Source organism: Mytilus trossulus, chromosome 13 (assembly GCF_036588685.1).
Source record: "Mytilus trossulus isolate FHL-02 chromosome 13, PNRI_Mtr1.1.1.hap1, whole genome shotgun sequence".
NCBI classification, from domain to species: domain Eukaryota; kingdom Metazoa; phylum Mollusca; class Bivalvia; order Mytilida; family Mytilidae; genus Mytilus; species Mytilus trossulus.
This window is the reverse complement of record NC_086385.1, coordinates 14,867,789-14,888,855: the sequence shown is the minus strand read 5'-3', so window position 1 is coordinate 14,888,855 and position 21,067 is coordinate 14,867,789. Positions and strand designations below refer to the sequence as shown.

At 31.3% G+C, this 21,067-nt stretch overlaps 1 protein-coding gene across 1 annotated transcript in view; it reads right to left on the bottom strand.

Annotated features, from left to right (window-relative positions):
• LOC134694113 (serine/threonine-protein phosphatase 6 regulatory ankyrin repeat subunit C-like) overlaps positions 1-21,067 on the bottom strand; it is a 51,394-nt gene that overhangs the window by 19,213 nt on the left and 11,114 nt on the right. The window contains exons 2-3 of the mRNA XM_063555109.1: positions 4,109-4,249; positions 3,467-3,560 (exon numbers count right to left, since the gene is read on the bottom strand). Of these exons, the coding sequence (XP_063411179.1) occupies positions 3,467-3,560; positions 4,109-4,249 (235 nt within the window). The remainder of the gene's footprint in view (positions 1-3,466; positions 3,561-4,108; positions 4,250-21,067) is intronic.

Here is a 21,067-nt window from a genome sequence, read left to right as displayed (position 1 = left end):
ACATACAAAGGTACATTACATATGTACAGATAGGATACCATGTAAACACAATAATGACATGATAAAATAGACATTGCGATGTGGACATACTTTAAAAAAGTGTGTATGCATTAGATATATTTAGCAATCTCAAAGGGAACAGAAGGGTTTTTTTTCCTAAAAAACAGTGTAAATTTTAACATCTTAACGTTTGTCTAATTGTGTAGTCTAAATTCTGTATCCATATGGAGAGAATTGTCAAGATTTTATTATTGGTATTTAAGATGACAACTAGAATATCCAATATACTGGAATATATGGGATTATAGCACTCATAGTAGTTACTGGGTGACATAATATTATTCATGTATACAAAAGTTTAGTACGAAGCCAGTTGTTATGCCTAATTATTCTTTGCGAAGGTATTGTATTGTATTAACTTCATTTCAATATAGCAGAAAATTGATTAGTAGTGGTGAACAATAAGTATTTATTGGAGTACCAATTGTAGCTATGGTATATTTTACTTCAAGTGCTATGAATATAAGTATGGTGCCAAGTTTAAACATTTTATCGATTTAGGTTAACGGAATAAAAGGTCAAATGTCAAAACTAAAAACCCACGAAAAACGCTGAGTCACGTATAGACAATTAATCGCTCCTACATTCATGACATACTCGCGTTTATATCCGAAAATCGAATATTTCCATATTTCGGACTAATTTGATATTTCTGTTGCCGAGATTGACATTTGTTCTTATACGATGAGAATTACTATATTTATTCAACATATATAAGTGTCCCTACCAAAATCTAATGGTTTTTTCATAGAAGGTTTTCTTGGGAAAACATCCAGTTTTCTATTGGTGAGTGTGGAAGCACATACAATTGTACTTATTTAAAAAAATAACGTGATATTAATTTACAGTGGTTCTGAACATATTTTAATTTCTGAAGAAATAAGAAAGACTGCAAACGGTGAAAAAAGGGAGAGTTGTTCTTAAAAGTTATGAAAACACAATAACAATTAGAAACAGATTAATACTCCATCTTACACAACTATGTGCTTTATTGTGCATACATGTGCTTATAATTAACTGAAATTAAATTTATCAACATCAAATTGACACAAAATAGATAAATTGCCTGCCCAATCACTCAATATTTCAAAATATGGTGATTATGTTGAACGCATCTCTTCCATCGAACTAGAGATAAAGGATACAACCAACAGATACAAGTAAGCCTTCCTCATATTTTAACTTACATTTAAAATTTGACAATGAAGGTCGATTGCAACAAAATTTTACGACATAAGAGATGATTTCAGCTTCCCAATTGTGAACTTTTCATTTGTTTGTAGCAACATTCCAACACTGCCTGCATACATGGTATATATATTCCAATTGATACAATATTCCTGGCTTGTTTCAACCTAAAATGGTTTCCCGTCTGTCCTATAAAAATTTTACGTGACCTCATTTTTTTATTAACTGACTGCTATAAAAAATATATAGCTTTTATTCGTGATGTTATTGATATACATGTATACTATCCTTGAAAGGTCTACATATCAGTCATATATGGTTCACCTAACACCGACATCATTTCATTGATCAGTGAACAAGGTTCAGTTCTAGTGGTTGAACTCATCTAACCATACCTCATTTACATGCAACATTGAAACTATTAATTTCATATAATACTTTTATTTGTACAAAGATATGAAGCTGAAGAAGCAGCTATCATTGGCAACTGTCCGGTCTTCAAGAATGAGAAAAGTCTTAATCGTGTGATCGGCTATATATAGTCCGAAGGTAAAACGATAGCATCAATCCTTTGAGAAAAATAACGATACAAACAAGAAAAAAATCAAATATCGACTTGATTCTAATTTGTAACAGACATATATAAAAATGTATTGATTGATTTATTGTTGACAGCTGTATGCCACATCAGCATAACATGCTACATAGGGGAAAAGAATCTACATATGGACAAAATTCGGCCAGTAAGTAAAACATTCTTTACCAGTTTAATGCTGGTTTTTACGGTTATAATGTTTATGATCGTACTTTTCCCAGACTATCAGTTCATACCTCCCTTCTGTTAGCTTACAGTAATGGAACGAACATTTGATCAAAAAAAAATTAAAGTGTTAGAAAACAGAAACCAAACAAATTCCTCCGAAGAAAATAACAATTAACAAGGTTAGCTAGCTGCATATAAATCAACCATACAACAACAAAATATAAGAAATATAATTAGTGACAACTACCATTGTTAATGACCTAATAAATACTATGAAAGAACTTTAATTCGTTGGTATCAATTTTCGTGATTTGTGCAATATTAACATGTTCGTGGATTTTTTCATTCGTGGATTTTAGTTTTCTGCAAAAAATAAATAGAATAAAAGCCTTTACAAACTAAGGTTACAAATAATCTGGATTGAAGGAAATTGCAAAGTTAACATTGACCCGTGTAAATTGTAGCGACAACACTATATATAGCTAATTATATTTTGTCGTGTTGAAGATATCCTGTACACGACGGTATCTTTGGGTACCCTGTCAAAGGACGAAATTTAGAAAAATCGTGAGTATGTGAACTAACGAATAATTTTAAAATGTTATGATGTCGATATAATTTGCAAAAATATAACTAGGGGTTATCCTCTTTCTTAATCTTGTTAGCTATGCATAGCATTATATGGAAATCATAACATAACAGTTCATGTCACGATTTTCTCAATTTCGTTCTTTGACAGGCTACCCCAGATACTGTCGTGTACAGGATATCTTCAACACGACAAAATATAAGTATGGTGGTAATAATAGTTTTTATAGTGTAGTTTATACATTAATTAAATGATAATTATTATTGCAAACCAAGATAATCAACAGGTTTTGTTCATGTTGAAGAATTCAAATTCACTCAGATGATTTCTGCACTAGCCTCTGCAATTTTTTCACTATTAAAAAAGCTGAGGTATATGTGCTGATCAAATTTTTATTTAACATATCAAACTTATAACATTGCTTTCACTCCTGACATTTATAACTTATTGAGTATGTTGTACGTATACGTTAATAGAGTTTAATGTCGTACTTTGTCTTTTTTTTATATATATAACCCATATGTGATACTTCTTTCATTGAGTATCATTTATAAACGACTATTATGTAATCATTTCAATCTCAAATTTAGAATAAGGAATGGTTTGTAAACTACATTCTAGCAAAAACCAATAGTAGCAGCACAACTATGTTTTCTTCTCAAACATTTGTTTTTTGTTGAAGCATGTGGAACAGTTAATGTGATGATTTTGGTTAATCGCGTAGTTACGTCGGTATTGCTATGAGGTTATTAGCACATTGAAATAATTTAACATAGACTGTTTAAGTATACAATCATTTTTGAATCTGATACCATAACTTACATCAACTCAAAACAAATATATATGTAAGTATTTTTACAATTTACCTCCATTTTATTTTCTTTGGGAGCATTCTGATATTTTGTTATAATGCTTTTGGTTCCCTCGTTCATTTCTTCATCCATTGGAAACCGATTATACCTAAAATAAACGTTAAATATATACCACGAAACAACTTAGTTATAGTTAACAATCATTCTCACGAAGGCGACGATCCGTTATCAAAATTGATACTTTAAAAACAGATATTACAGCATGTTTCTAAAAGAGTACAAAACCTTCAAAAATAGTTTCGGATCACATATAATCATCTGAAAACATAACCATTTAAATATATTGAGTGTCATGAAGTTGTTAAATGCTTTTTTTCTCTCTTGGAATCTGTAGTACATGTTTTGTTATATGTCAGAAGTAATTACTCGAAATTTTCATTAAAGTGAAACGCATTTACAATTCTTATACTCATTTTATAATAATAGAACAGTACTATCTGTCTGTTTATACCAATAGTATTGTTAATTATTAATTCAGACGAATGACGGATATCAGAAAAAAACAGTAATGAGTACCAAAGAAAATTTAAGTTTAGAAGGAACATATAAAGTTACCAATATATAAGAAAGTCGTATACCAATTTTGTGTACTTTTGCAGCTCTCTATACATTTATTCATTAAACAGAACTGCATACCTGTCTGGTATTAAACTGTCAACGTTCGCATCATAAACCAGAAACTTCACTGCTTCTGTCTTCTTTGCGCTCGCAGCGAAATGTAATGCAGTTTTTCCATTGTGATCCTTTTTATTCATATCAACATCTTCCTTGTGTAAACTTTCAAGTAAGAGAATAGATAGTATTAGAAAAGAATTATAATTTTGTGTGGATGTGGTCTTACAGTTATAAACAACATTATAATTTAAAACCAAATATTTAACAGTCAATGTATTGTCCTGCAAACAATAACGTACTTGTGTTTTAAGTTATTAAAGTTTTATGATTAGGTTTCAAATAAATATGATGTTGAAAATACTATGATACAGTGTAAATACATTGGTACCTGAATTTCCGAATTACTGTTTCTTTTACGTTTAATTTGAAAAAAAATATATATCATTGGAGTATTTAAAATGAGTGTAAAACTGAATGAAAGTCAGTCTAAAACGATTTGTTTTCATCTTGACATATTTCAGAAACGTTTCTATTTTAAATTTAGTACTGTTCAGATTTGTTGCTTGCGTTTCATCCTGTGTATTCATTGGTTTTTATTTGCGAACTGTTTAATGCGTTCGTGGTTTGCACAGGCAAGTTCCAACTGTTTAACAGTCTGAACATAGGCTAAAAAGATCATAGATGAATGCATGAAAATTATCTTCACAAAACTGGATCATTCCAAAATTAAAGGAAATAAAAGGTATAGCTTAAACTTTCGTTGTGATACTTTGGTGTTGGTATAATTATCAATCATATGGTCATATTTATAAATTTCCTGTTAACGCTTTTAAGAAACACCTGAAAACTCATTTATTCAAACATGCTTTTTCATAGTTTTAAAATATTTTATATCACTGTAATTTTGAAAGTTTTAAGCAAATACTTTATTTTTGATTTTTGTAAGCAAATATTTTCTGAATTTTTTAAGCTAATATATTATTTATTTTTTTAAGCAAATATATAATTTTGTTTTTTTTAATTTTTAAGCAAATATTTTTAACTTATTTTTATTCATACGGGTTCAATGTCTCCTTTATTTTAAATTTGATTGTTGATCAGTAAACCTAATAGTATAGTTTTATATGCCATTTATTTTAGATATGTTTGTTTTTAGGATCTCATAACATGGGCTTTCATATTTTATTGTTTAATACTTGTATATCTGTATGAATATGTTGTAACGCGCTTAGGGTAATTTTTGATATTATATAATGCGCTATTATAAATACTGTATAATAATAATAATAATAATAAATAACATAGCTTTGAATGTTTCGAAAAATTAAGGATATTCTTATCCAAGTCATAGATTACCTTAGTCTTATTAGGCGCAACTTTTTTTGAAAGTAGGTTCCTTAATGCTCTTTTACTTTGTACTTGTTAGGCTTTATAATTTTTTTTATATGAGCGTCACTGATGAGTCTTATGAAGACGAAGTGCGCCTCTGCCTTATTAAATTTATAACCCTGGTACCTTTCATAACTAATAAGAGATATTCAGATAAAACAAGCTCATAAAAAAAATCAGATATAAAAAGTGTGTACGCAAAATTTCGTAAGTTATAACTATAAAAAAAAATGTGGTATGATTGCCCATGAGATAACTGTCCACAAGAGACAAAAAAAGATAATGACATTGACAACTATAATCTGTTGGTATTTCAGTGTTTGATTTCATTTTCACTGATTCATTCAGTTTTAGTTGACTGGGAAAATGAACACCATTCAAATATTTGTTGTTCCTTTTTTTTAAACCGGATACATAAACGTTCTAGTTACATATACAAAAAAAAAACCAATTGAGCTGGCGTATTGAATTCTTTCTCCGAGGTATAATAAATCCAGCTCAAATCAGTATGATGCATTCAATCTTGGTCGTTTTGTCTAGCATAATACAAACACATTTCTGAAAAGGATATTGTTAAATGTAATTTCTTGTTTAATTTACTTTTACTAGTTAAAAATTGCCGAATGCTGTATGTGCCTGTCATAAATATAGCCCTGTTATTCAATGGCTGTAGTTTTTTGCTGTGTAACATATATTATTTTATCTTTCATTGTCTATATATATACAAACTTTTAATTTATTGAATAAGCACAAAAATAATATAATATCACATTTTCAATGCTTCAGTACACTGAGTTCAAAATGGTCTCACTAATAAATTTTACCGTCAGTTTTCTCGTTTGAAGTAGCCCAATACAAAAACAACTTAATTTTATGGAAATGTTATTTTAAGCAGTGTTTGTCACTTCTTATTACATTTGTACTACAAAACCACAGAAGAAATATATTTACATATCATGCACTGTTCTGGAGTGTTGATTATAATTAGTTTTATAAACAAATACATGTGTTAGACTGATTCAAAATAAGATCACCTGGACAGTAATTTGTATCTAGAATCATTTCATAGCATCATGACCATTGATCATTACCCGAAAAAAAAAAGATTTGAAAAAGAAGTGGATCAGAGATTAATTAACAGAGTAAGATAATGAACTCCGATTTAAATACACTTCTATATTTGAGCTGCCAGAAGAAAAAAACCAACAAAAAAAAATTAGGAAATGAAGCGGGAATCAAAATATAAATGCACAGATATAGATAACAAAAGTAATAAGAAAAAAAACAATGTTTCCGATTTTTGTACTAGAACTTATTGAAGAGAATGAATAAATATGAACTCTTTTGAAAAGAAAAATCAAATTATGTATTTCTTTTTCAAACTGCAAAAGTAAAAAATCCAAAAAATCTACTATGTGTAAAACCCTATATTGTCATTGTATAGAATTATAATTCTAGAAATTTCCAATCAGGACCATCTAGACTGACCAAATGATCATTTTGTGTACATGCATAACTAACTTGATGTTACAAAAAAACCAAGCTATATAATTTATGAACTAAATGAATAAATTCCATATTGAAAAATTAAATGAAATGTGTACATTTTTGTAATTAAACTTCTTCAAATTAGATATAGTGATCTATTATGAATTAATGGTGTAAACGTCATTGAACGATTATGAGAGAATAAAATACAATAGGACCATTTTAGAGATCAAAATCACAAATATTTTAGGATGCTATGAATAACAAAGAAACTAATTAATTCAAGTGTGGACATCCCAATATAGCAACAAATTACATAAAAATGAATCATGTAATAAGTATGTCATAATGAAATTATCACTATTTGAAAGATTAATCTTTCTTCTTTCTATTTGGTACCTCACTTATCAAATTTAATAGCTGGATGAAAGAAGTTAAATCTTTTTATACTGCACTCGTTCTATTTGAGCAGTCAAAATGCGTTGACTGTATATTTCTATGTCATATACAGTCACTGACCCGATATCACTTTTCCTTATGAATATTCAAATCGCAGTTGCCGAAAATATATTTAATTATTCATACGACCTTTTCAACCTTTTCTTGTTTTTAATTTATACAACGACGAGTGAAACGACTTAAACTTGTTTCTTTTACAATTTTTAGAAAAACATATTTAACTTGTTAATATTTTTTGTTTGCAACCTATAAATCAATCTGTTTTATGCTTATTGCTGATTTTTTATTTTATATTCAAACAAATTCGTTCACCATCGATCGATTGCGAGTTTCAACAGGTAATTAATGTAAATTTCATCGTGTTGTATATTTCTCCGCTTGAATGATATGAGGCCTTATAAAGGGGGGATTGTCCCACTATTTAAATCAAATAAACAACATTAGCACATTAAACAACAGTTAAAAATGTTGTTTTTTTAGATTGCAGTATAAAGACAATAATAGTGCCTTGACTTGACATATCAACGATATAAGGATTCGGCCCGGCATAACTCGGCATAGCTTCGCATTTCCCCATTTCCAAGCCTCATCCTGATATCGTTGATATGTCAAGTCAAGGCATAGTGCCTTATTGTCTATATATTGCACTTACGTAAAAGATTTTAGATATGTCATTTTGGAACTTTGAATTACTGACAATGCGATATTGGCGTTGCTTATTGTTAAAGGCAGTATGGTGATCTATATGTGTTAATTTCTGAGACATTTTGCTTCTTGTAAACATATGTCGCATAGGTTATCATACCACATCTTCATTTTTAATATATATATATTTGAATCGAAATGCTTTCCTTATTAGCACGTCACAGGGGTTGGTCAGGATCGAGTGAAGTGGAAACTACTTGCTGCAAGTTCGAGTCATCAAACTGAAAATAATCGTATCGGACATTTCTTCTTTGTCATTATTTTCAGCTTGAACTATTTGGTTGGATTTATTGACCAGTTACAATAAGGGACGTTTTTTACTCCCTCTCAAAACATGTTTTGTTGATATCAGTGGTCTTAGTATAAAGATTTGAAAAAAAAACAATGCCTTTATTGTGATTCGATGAAAGGAACCTCAGTGCTTCATTCAAAATATGCTACGGTCATTGACTTATCACCTCAAGTAAGAAAAGAAGTAAAAACACAATACAGGTAAGCATTAACGTTACGAAAAATAAAACAGGTATTATCGCATATGTCTGTTGTAGTTTATTTGCGAATGTTTTGTGCAGTTTGATTGATCATTTTTCCACCAAGCGTTAAGCTTATGAGATAAACTCCGCCTCGGTTGTCTTGTGGAAGTGTCTTCACCTAAAGATCTGCGTTCTGACCCGGACGATTCAAACTAATGACTATGAAATTGGGAAATGCTGCTTACGTTAATCACCTAGCATTGAGGGATAAGAGCAAAGACTAGTCGAAATCGAAATATATAGTGTCGAAGTAGGTAGGTATGATATTATATATATTGTCATCGTATAAGCTAGCCTATTGAAAATGATGACGCAAATTACCAATGCAGAATCAGTATGCAGGACCACTAATCATCAATTCTGGTTTATGAATCATCACTGATATGGTCTTATCTTTTAATCAGTTTTATACAAAATAATGATTTGCTTGAAAAACTTCAGTTTATTGTTGAGGAATTATTATAGATAACCTTAGCTGCATTTTTGGTTAACGTTTCAGAATTAGTTAAATTTTCCCTTGTTTGATAGTCGCATTTAATTCAATTATATTGACAACGATGTGTGAACAAACCAAACAGAACTAATAAGTTCAAATGTCACAGTCACAGTGTTGTAAATATTGAAATTAAAAGTAAAAAGGGAACTGTTCAAGTATGAAGCAGTTATTAAATAACTTTGGTTTCATTCACATTTCAAAACTTCTCTGAAGTTGGTCTCAGTTCCTTTTGACTTGATGTCAAAACTCGTCGGTCAGCCAGAATTTCACTTTAAATGCATACAATAATAATCACAGCAATATCCTTCCTAGATGATGAAACATTTACGTCTTAAAGGAGGTAAAGATAAAATTGCACGAACCAAGTATGTGGTCTGATCCTGTGAATACCTGACATAATCTCCGTAGTGCAGTTCGTTGAAGTGTTTCAATAAAATATACTACATTTTTGTTCTCTTAAGAAAAAAATATCAAACGAAACTACCTAGATATTGGAACTGTATCAACATTTTTAATCAGGAAATGTAAGATATAGATATGATTCAGAGATGACTTAACTCCAAATCAACTATTTCATGATACCTACAAGAGACTTGTTAATGCAACATATGTTTATGAGTAAAATTCTGGATGGCATTAGGAGAGCATGATCAGTCACCTAGCCCGAAAACTTGAGATCGGTCCCAGTTGTAAAGTTCTTATGTTTTATTCAATTTTATTTCCTTTCGTCTCCATGAAGTTGTTACTTTCTTTGAATTTATGAATTTTTATTGTTTCTTGGAACATTTTGATCTCGCCTTTTCAACAAAAACTTAAATACATAAAACGAAAAATCACTAATATTTTTCAATTTTAACCGACACGTAAATGTTACTTTTTTAAATGCGATAACTAATGACATTCAGATGATTGCAAAACAAGCAGATGTGGTACGACTTCAAATGAGACAACTCCCAAACAAAGACCAAAATAACATTGATGATAACAAATATTGATTTAGATTACATACGACATGTAACAGTGAGAAACATTCATATTGCATATTTAGCTTTACAAAGCTTTAAAGTGGCAAATGTTAAGGGAGTTCGCTTCTCAGTTTCAAAGTTATTAACTTTTCAAAACACTAGTTTTTATTGATAGAGGATTAATAAAGGAATCCGAAGAGCACAAAAAATATATACGTCACCGTGCTCGTTTTCGATATATTAGCCATTGAAATTATGGCGGGAAGGTTCTCTCTTGACTTTTCATAGCTTTATCATTGACAAGTTAAAGTCCTCAAAAACTATTAAAAAGTAATTAAAATTTTAAAACACTTTTTCAGACAGCTTATCATTATACATGTGAAAGAATTATAAAAAGAAAAATGGGGGTCACCGGGCTAAATTTGTTAATACATTCAAATGGATAAATCCAGAGGATTCAGAAAATCTGACCAGAATACCAAAACATGACAAGCCAGCTTCCTTAAACAATTCAAACTATAACACATCTTCCTATATCTATAACTGTCTGATGCATATAAAAAAAAACAATGAACAAAACACAAATGTAATATGCAGCAACAAACAGCAACCAATGAATGACAGGCTCCTGAATTTAGACAGGCTGAACATGCCGAATGTTTCGCGCAAAAAAAATCCTATTTATTATCTGACACTGACCAACACTTGAATGCTACTTTGTTCATCCCCTATTGATGATATCTGCAATATTTTGCTATAAAATCAAACATGAACTTATCTTTTATACATTTATCTTCAATCCCCCCCTTTCTGTCGGTTAAAGTATTAAATTTAATGAAATGTCATCAACAGTGTATTCAAAATATAAGAAATCCACTGACAATGTTCTACATATAGACGATAGCTGCGTACTCATTGTAAGAAAATGTTACCTATAAAAGTCTATAGATGATAATAAAGAAAACTTCATACATGTTTGATTGATTAACAAAACAAATTACTTTTAAGACATTTGGAACTTTTTCTATATTCCACGAACGCAAATTTTTCGCTTGAACTTGTATTTAAATCAAATATAATTAAACGTGGAAATCATTACTGTCAAATACGTGTCCGTGTTTGATTCCGCTTACACGGGTCCAATGATTGCCTCTATAGTGCACAAATATTTGATCCGCCAAAACTCGTGCACATTTAGCAAGAAGTGAACATGACGTTTTACGGTTCTAACTGATTACATCCTCTGTGACATTATCATGTATAATAATGTAAGTTATACGGAATCCAAAAAAAAAACAGTCATAAAGTAAAAATAATTAAAACCGGTGACATCTGTGCATATAAACTTTATGTTAGTCGTTACTGGCAATCATACCACATCTTCTGTTTTATATTAAAAAAGAGGGACGAAAGATACCAAAGGGACAGTCAAACTAATGAATAAAAAACAAACTGACAACGCCATGGCTAAAAATGAAAAAGACAAACAAACAAACAACAGTACACATGACACAACATAGAACACTAAAGAATAAACAACACGCACCCCACAAAAAACTAGGGGTGATCTCGGGTGCTCTGGAAGGGTAAGCAGATCCTGCTCCACATGTGGCAGCCTTCGTGTTGCTTATGTGATAAAAAAATCCGGTAAATAGTCTTTATTCAATAGGTCACATTCATGAAAGGGAAAGGGATTGTAGTTACGGTGTAAGGAACATATCCGATATCATTTGTAAAAAGGTTATTCCATAACGGTCAACCAACTGGTTTTGGCGTCCGTAAAATTTACGAAGGGATGATTTCAACTTCAGCATTTGGAACTCTTGGTTTAATAGCTTCTTGTTAGCCGCAACCCTCTATTAAGAACATCATGATAGGAATTGCAAGCACGGGAATATCGTTTCAATTGGGAGATACATACCCCGTATGCTGGTGCTACTGGAATGTTGCTACTTAGAAATGGAAAGTTCACAATTGGAAAGCTTAAATCATCTCTTTTGTCGTAAATTTTTGTTTTCAACCGACCCTCATTGTCAATTTCTAGATGTAAGTCAAGATATGAGGCCGACTTAACTGTATATATAGTATCCTTTATTTCTAGCTCATTGGGATAGATGCGTTGCACATAGTCACCAAATTTTTAATTATTTTTTTCATCCATAAGGCGGAAAGAAGAGTTAAAGGATATTGCTAACTTCTAATCTTTCTTCCTGAAAATTTTCTGTATAAAGTCAGCCTCATAATAATAAAGAAACAAGTCGTCATGTAGAGGGACACAATTTGTTTCCATAGCAATGCCGATAATCTGCTGAAAAACACGTCTTCCGAACGTAACAAGTATGTTGTCAATAAAAAAAATCAAGCATTTTGATACTATCAGTTTCAGAGAATTCAAGCATTTTGAGGGTATCATCAGCTCAGTATTCAGTCCTTTGGTACTGACATGATTAAACAAACTTTACTGAAATTGTCTGTTTATAAATTTTGAAATTATTATGAAACTAAGGTTTCAACTCCCTCAGGCAAAGTTGGCTTAAGACGAATTTGGCTATTAATTTTGGGTATATTTGACATATAGCTCTTCAACGATTTTCGGTACTTATACATGTTCGGATTTCAAATGTTTGGCTTTGAGTGTTCCTGGTGAAGGTAAATCCATAAAAGAGCTTCGGACGCAATAAATTACAAAACGTTTTGTTTTCCATTTTTTGATAACATCAGTTTTAGAGAATTCAAGCATCTTGATAATATTTCATGCTGAACAAACGAAAATTACAAGATAAAAGATTTTGTATTCCGAATAAAATCATCTACTTCTTAACCATGATTAATTATGCAATAGCTAGTTGAATGATTCAAATATAGAAAATAATCAACTAGTGAAAAGGGAACTCATAAATCTATGAATGCGCGTGCGTTAATTATTTGTGTTGTTTGGTCACAAGTTGAAGATTTTTCGATGTTTAAATTATTTTATTTCTTTTTTCTTTTTAATGCATTGTGAAATTTTTTTTCAAATCGAATTAAAGTAGAAAGTTTAAGAATCAACCTTATTCAAACAATTTTTATTATTTTATGTGATGCGCCGTCATCAACAACTTATTGCAATACATACAGTTGACGAAGAGGAAGTATTTTCGGGTTAATTAATTGGCAAAACGGAAAATATTTTACAATTTGCTTAGTCATGAACTTCTCATATATCAATAGTTTCCTTTTTACAAGCTGCATCAGTGATATGGTTTTTTATCAGTTTTTTGTCGTTAGAGCAAAGGGTTCGGTCTGTTGCTCGTTAATTAGTTTATCGCCCTTTTTTACAATGCAGGGCTTCTTTTGTTCTTCAAAATATGTTTTTCAACCAAGGATAACAGTTCCAAAATAGTATTTTTTTCTCGGAACCATTATTTAGATATAGAATTATACATCGTTTGTAACGTTCATTTTGATTGGATAACGTCACTCTTTTCATGGAATCAATTCACAATTGATGCTATGAAAAATACGCGCAACCGCAGACGACATATGTCATATTTAAAATTTATGATTTGACGTTGTTTTCTACACACCTGGGAAAAAGTATTGCAACACCAAATTAAAAAAATACTTTTTATTTTTTTGTTAAATAATTAGTTGAAATAGAACTAATTAAACATTATTTAAATACCACCTGAGTTTAATAAAAAAAAAATATCGACTCTATCAGTTCTTATCTGGACACGTGCACCTATTGTACTCGTAAACAGCAAAACAGATGTTTTAATCCTCATTGTTTTCAACACTTAGAATAATCAAGTTTATAAATTTATGTTATCTACACCTTGTAATTGGTCATCCACAACTCATAACTGCAGCAAGATGGCAGATATCCAGCATGAGGGAAGCAAGTGTGTCGCTGTGACAATTGCACGTATTGTTGGTCATCTCCATTCCACTATAAGTCGTTTTGAGAATAAAAATCAGGCGAGAAACGATGTTAAAGATCTTCCGAGGTCGAAAAGACCCCCTATAACATCTGCTAGGGAAAATTAAGCATAATGAAGGTTGGTCAGAAGGAAACCCATTGCAAACAATACAATCCTAAAAAGAGAATAATGACCATTCAGGAGCCTTTAAACAAGAACTGTTCAAGATCGGCTCATCGCTACTGGTTATCGTGCGATGATACCATTTCGAGGACCTTTGCCTACGAACAGACACACAGATGCCCGTATCCAATATAATGCAGAGCTTGCCAAAGTTGGAAATTAACGTCATTGAGGAAGGTCCATTGTTCCAATGGAATTCGATTTATCTTCCTTGGACCTATCGTAGCCCATATTTTGAACCATATCGAGCATATATGGGACACTATTGGGTGTAAAGTGCACCAAAGGACACCCCAGTTCAAACAGGTCATGAAATGAACACTACCCTTCGTCAAAAATAGTTGCTGCTAGCTTAGCAACAAATTAGTAGACTTATGGCAGGAATCAGAAGTCGTTAAGATGTTGTTGTCCGTTTGAATGGATGATGCGAATAATGTACTAATTCTTTGGCGTATAACGATCAACCATGATGTGAACAATCATTTAAAGATTAATTTTGAAATGTCTGACATTGTAAAATTCGACTATATTAAAACTTGTAAAATGCATTTTTTTTGTACAAAAAATACCTTCATTTTGTTATAAAACTTTCGGTTCGATAAATCCTTTTTTTTCATACATTTTTTTTTCGTTTTAAAGCCAATGTTATCATTAACTACGTTTCAATATTATTTTACAAATATTTTATAATATTCAATCCATAATAAGAGACTGATTTTTCAAGTTAAAAAAATCAAGGTGTTTCAATACTTTTTTCCATGTGTATATAAGTTATCTTAGAATGGAGAAATGAAAATACTGTATTTTAAGCTCCGACGGTATCAATTGGTGATTTGATGGTCGCAAATACGTGTGTTGGCTGACGTATCCAAAACTCCAAAAAAAATGCGACCATCAAATCATAAATTGAGGCTGTTGGAGCTGAAAATACAATACAGTTATCTAATACTTGCTACGATGCTGTAGGTACTTGATTGGAGAACGATGTTCTAAACTGTTTTCCTGTCACATATACATAAAAAAAAACAGGAGAAATAGCCAAAACCCCTTAGAGACATTTTGTAACAAATTGTAATGATACGTTCTTAGTATAACTGATAGGTCTCAAGGACTAAACCTAGTAATAAAACTTTTCATGCTTTAGACTTTGCGTTCGATCATATCCGTGATTTCAAATGATTAACGTATTTTTTTTATGTAAGTTGAATGAAGTTAATGAGGGAGTATCCGTGTTTTTTATCAACATTTTCGTAATCTGATATACTTACCATCTCTCAATTAATTAAGAGCACATGTGTGCAAAAACTGTACTGAAGTGGATGCTTTTGACTAAATTTCAATAAAAATGTGCAGGCCACTAGTTGGTGCCAAGAAGCCTCAATTTTCGAGACATTGCAATACTGTGATCAACTGGTAGTTTGACTATCTTCAAGGGATAGTTTATAATATTTTTTTCCCTAATAGATATCCATTTGTAGCACTCTATGAACAAAAACTGATACTGTGGCAGGACAATTTAAAGAGAGGTATCCAAAAACTAATATTTCATAAAAACAGAGTTACTATTGAGAAAGAAATTGCAGAATTATAGAGTTATGGATAAAGTTTGCAAACATTCCAACAGAAAATTCTATCAAATTGAATATGTTCGTGCTGCTTTTGTCTTCAGGGTTTGAGACTTGTTCTGTTGATTTCATTTGAAATAAATCTTATGAATGCGATATTCGCTTTCAATTCGTCAACATTGTGAACTTTGAGATGGCCCATATATGATAAAATGTAAATGTCATTATCAATATAAACATACAAGTTTTCAACAGTTTTCGAAAATTTCTAGTACGAATAACATTTGATGTGTGCGACTACGATATGTTTTATCAAAAAATAATTATCAAAACGACAAGTAATACTACCTTTTAAGTGTTGAGAGATCTCCTCTTGTCGCTGCATTGAACAAATTAAATGTTTTCATGTCATCGTTTTCCTTTTCTAATGTTTCCTAAGACAAAACAAATATAGGCAAAATGTAGTCGCAGTAGCAGATTATCTTTAATCATATAGATATACGTTATGTTACTTTCACGGTCACTTTATCATAAATTTTAAAAAAAAGTATTTCTCAATCATGTTCTTGAAATTCTTCGAAGACTTATAGATTCAAATGTTCCATTAGTGTCTTTTACCCTCTATACTTATATACATATATAGACTATATGGTCCATAATATTTCAAAATGTACAGTCTGAGGCGGTTCGACATAACAATGTATTGTCTACTGTATGGACTTTTTAGTATGACACAGGCTACTTCTTTAAAATCCCTTTTGATTGAATTTTCCTCCGTTATAAAAGGTTTCCACGTTGTCTCTTTGACACATTCCCCATTTCCATTCTCAATTTTATTTAAAGTAAATATAAAAGAAAGAATATTTGTATCATATAAAAAATTAAAAAAGCCCTTTTCATAAAAAAAAGAAAAGAAAAAGGGGTTGTGGTATCAATATTTTTTCAATTTCTCTTAAACCACCTGCATTCCATAATGATCAAGCAAATACCATAAATAATGAATTTAATTGAGTTTCCAGTGTAACACGTAGTATCAAAATGAAGAAGAACCATCATTGAAAATTTCCTTCAGTATAATAAAAAAAAATATGTATTAGAATATTGCCAATGTAACAGTAAGTGACATAACATTTTGTCAAATACATCAGATAAAGACGTTTTGTTTATTTGCCATTAACTTTGTGCATGAAGACAGCGTTACATCTTTGATTGTAAAGCAGCAAACCGTCGGAAATCCACAAACTACTAACAGAAAGGCGAGAATACACATTTTTTTTCTCGGTTAGATTCAGTTGGTTGTTTAGGTTTTTTTCATTTCAAATGTTTAAATCTACGTGGCTGTACATGCATTTACCGGTAGTTTTGCACAATGATGATTGATGAGACTTGGCTTTGTAAATGACGTATGAGTTCGAAGAAAAAGTGATTCCTCAGTTCTTGGCAAATTTTTTAACACGTTTGATCATTTATTTTTGAGTCAATAAAGCTTAAGAGGAACATTACTTACCGGGCAATTGTCAAAAAATACATATTTCACACTTTGCAGAGCTGACATTTTTGCATATTCCCATGGAGTTACATTCCATCTGTAAGCAAATAAAAGTTGCATAAATATTAGGCCTGTGAAAAAATGTTTAACACCATCACGTCTTATGTTCTCTCTAACTTTGGAAGTAAAAACCGAATGTTATATATCAGTTATGAAATAGAAAAATGATTATGACTGTATCAGAAGCACTTGCTTTTTCCTTTTATGCTAGTTTTTTTCTTTTGTTGTTGCAATTTAGGAGTAACAAACATTATATGATCACATCAATACTTTACTAACCAATACGAACTTTGCATCAATTAAACATTACACAGCTGTTCATCTAATTTAATTAGCGATCCACATTACTTTGAGGGGCCTCGGTGGACGCGTGTTCTAAGTGGCAAAACTACTGTTATACTAGCCAGCAAAAACTGAAGGTCGAATCCTGCATAGAACAGGTGCACTCAGCTATAATCTTAATTGACTAGGCTTCTTAGTTTACGTACCGAAGGTCGTACTGTCCGCACACTCAAGAATAAATAAAATCGGACCACAACGTCACAGTACAGTAGTGTTGAAAGCGGCGTCAAACACCAATCAATCAGTAAATCCAATAACTTGTGATTTAGAGTTTGACTTCCAAAATTACAGCTAATATGTATTGTGCTATGTTAGTTTTGTTTGTCAATCGTGTAAGGATAAGCACTTTTATACTAAGAGTCATGACGACAATTGCTCTTTCTGCTTACGCTTAATGCATGATAATATACGGCACAACTTCTCAAAAATCGTGTTTAAGCATTCAAATTTTAACTCCTCTATTTTCCACGATCTTTGATTTTTACGCATGTGTTTCCCAAATAATAATTCGTATTATCATAAAACGAATTATCAAAGTGTATTTTTTTTTCAAAGAGACTCATTTCTATAGTAGTGTAATTTTTTTGTTTTAAAGATTTGTTATTGTATCCGTGTAACTCGTTGCAAATACAGATGGTCTTTAGCATAACCTTTATATCTACACATTTATTGTTTGAAGACGACTGTTTTGAGCATTTGCATTAGTAGTGAGCGGATGGTCGTAACGTAAAGTTACGACAATCCGAAAATGGGAGACAACACTTTTTTTCTCTCAAGTTTTTCTTATCTAATTTGCATGCAGTAAAAGGTTTATTTGATCCAAACCGCTTGTCTCATGCATACAAATCGTCAGTGTATTGATGTTGAAACAAAATTTGATACATAAAAATATTCAAGTTTTCAAAAAAAAAAAAAAAAAATTCTAGCAATTTGGTCGTACCTTAAACAACAAAAATGTTGAGGATGGTCGTAACTCTTAATTAAATAGGACAACTAAGGCAAGTCAAAAGTTTTAAAGTGTTTTTTAATATATTATTATGTTGTACTGTTGTACCTCTGTCGCAGGTTAGGGGAGGGTTGGGATCCTGCTAACATCTTTAACCCCGCTACATTATTTTTGTATGTGCCTGTCCCAAGTCAGGAGCCTGTTAATTCAGTGGTTGTCGTTTGTTTATGTATGTATGTAATCATACTTTTTTTAATGAGCTAAGTCTGCCAATTGATATTTTATCGTGTTGTTCTATGTTGTGATATTATGCTATTGTTTCAGACAAAAGGGAAAAGGTTTGGATCCGTTAAAACGTTTAATCCCGCTGCAAATGTTTGCACCTGTCCTAAGTCAGGAATCTGATGTACAGTAGTTGTCGTTTGTTTATGTAATATATACGTGTTTCTCGTTTCTCGTTTTGTTAATATATTTAAATAGATTAGACCGTTGGTTTTTCCCGTTTGAATGGTTTTATACTTTTTTTTTCTTTTTTTTTAATTTTGGGCCCTTTATAGCTTGTTGTTCGGTGTGAGCAAAGGCTCCGTGATGAAGGCCGTACTTTAACCTATGATGGTTTACTTTTTAAATTGTTATTTGGATGGAGAGCTGTCTCATTGGCAATCACACCACACCTTCATATATCTAAATGTTACATATTTGTTTTTTCGTAATTTTTTTTACATAAATAAGGCCGCTAGTTTTCTAATTTGAATTGTTTTACATTGTCTTATCGGGGCTTGTTAAAGCCGACTATGATGTATAGGCTTTGCTTATTGTTGAAGGCCATACGGTGACCTATAGTTGTTAATGTCTGTGTCATTTTGGTCTTTTGTGGATAGTTGTCTCATTGCAATCATACTACATCTTCTGTTTTATACTTTTAATATATGAACATGATGAATATATCATATGATATATTTGTGAAGTTGATTTCACCAAATGATAAAAAGCCTTAAAGGGGTGAAGAGAATGTACCTGTAAGGTACGAAACGGAAAACATTTGGAACAAATATAACGAAACAATACAAAAAGAAATAAACAGTCGCTGTTACTTAAAATATAATGTATAAAAAAAAACAAGAAGCAAAAAGGAATAGTGCGAAATCAAATCATTTTTAATTACAAGAAAAAATGTTTTTTTAAGAAAAGGTGTTTCTACAAATTGGACATCACATGAAATAAAAGTATCCGGATGTTTTTCTTGAGATTTTGAAAATTAAAAAAAAGAAATATTATGTACCTACTAGGTGAATTTTGAATAAAATACAGTTTAAATGTTATACTTCAACTCGAAAATGCATTAGTAAGGAATCAAAATAAGCTGAATTATTGATAGGGTACGGCGGTCGTTATCGAGAATAGGGGCGTGGTTTATTGGTCTCTTTTGCACATCTCCAGGATGTCTTCTGAGTCCTAAAAAAATAATTTTGACCTCTTCTGGAGATATTCTGCAGAAGATCAATTAAAAAAAATAATTTGCCATCAAATATAGCAACTGATAAATAAGACTAAACGATGCCATGATTGTTTTGTTCCTCTGTTGTCTAAACCACCTATTTGAAAATAGGAGGTGGAAGACAGCCAGAAGATCTTCCCAATATAAAAAATAGAAACGTACCTCTTCTGGATCAAAAAAGAAGAACAAAGAATACGCCGTAGACTATACCTGTAAATACACAGGTCCGTACCTGAATTACAGAACTTAAGCCTTATTTTTAGCCTGGATTTAGAGAAGTCGTATTGCCATTTGGTAAAGTCAAGCTGATTATTAGGTGCATAGTTATTCTCTGTACTATGTCGCTTATTTCACTAATGAAAATTATCCGTGGTTATAGCAAATCATTAATACGGTTATTGGTACCATGCCAAATTGCCTATGTTGAAATTATGCAAACATCCTACAGAGCAAATAAAATGGATGATTAATACCATAACAGTGATATAAGCGACACTCATATGCAGTACATAAATTAATTTTTGAATGAAATCAAATCGGTTTCTATGATGGTGCTGTAGAAGGTCAACAGCAGTTTTAAGCGATGATCTCCTGGCAAGGGTTGAAATACTAAATCCATGGGGTCCCAATGAACCTGGTGTTGGCTTCGAACGTAGAAGGTTGTTAATATAAATTTTACTCAGCTATCACGAACTTAAGAATGGAATAAAATACATGTATGAAAAGCTTGGAGCCAGGATAATATTCAATATATAAAAGATAGAACTTTATGCTTCAACTTTGCGTGTTGGTCTTATTAAGCTTAATAAATTCATACAATATAAACAAAGAACATTTATATTTGTTAAGGAGCAAGCTGAAGGACGCCTCCGGGTGCGGGATATTGTCGCTGCATTGAAGACATTTTGGCAAACTTCTGCTGTTGTCTGTTCTATGATTGGGTTGTTGACTCTTTGACAT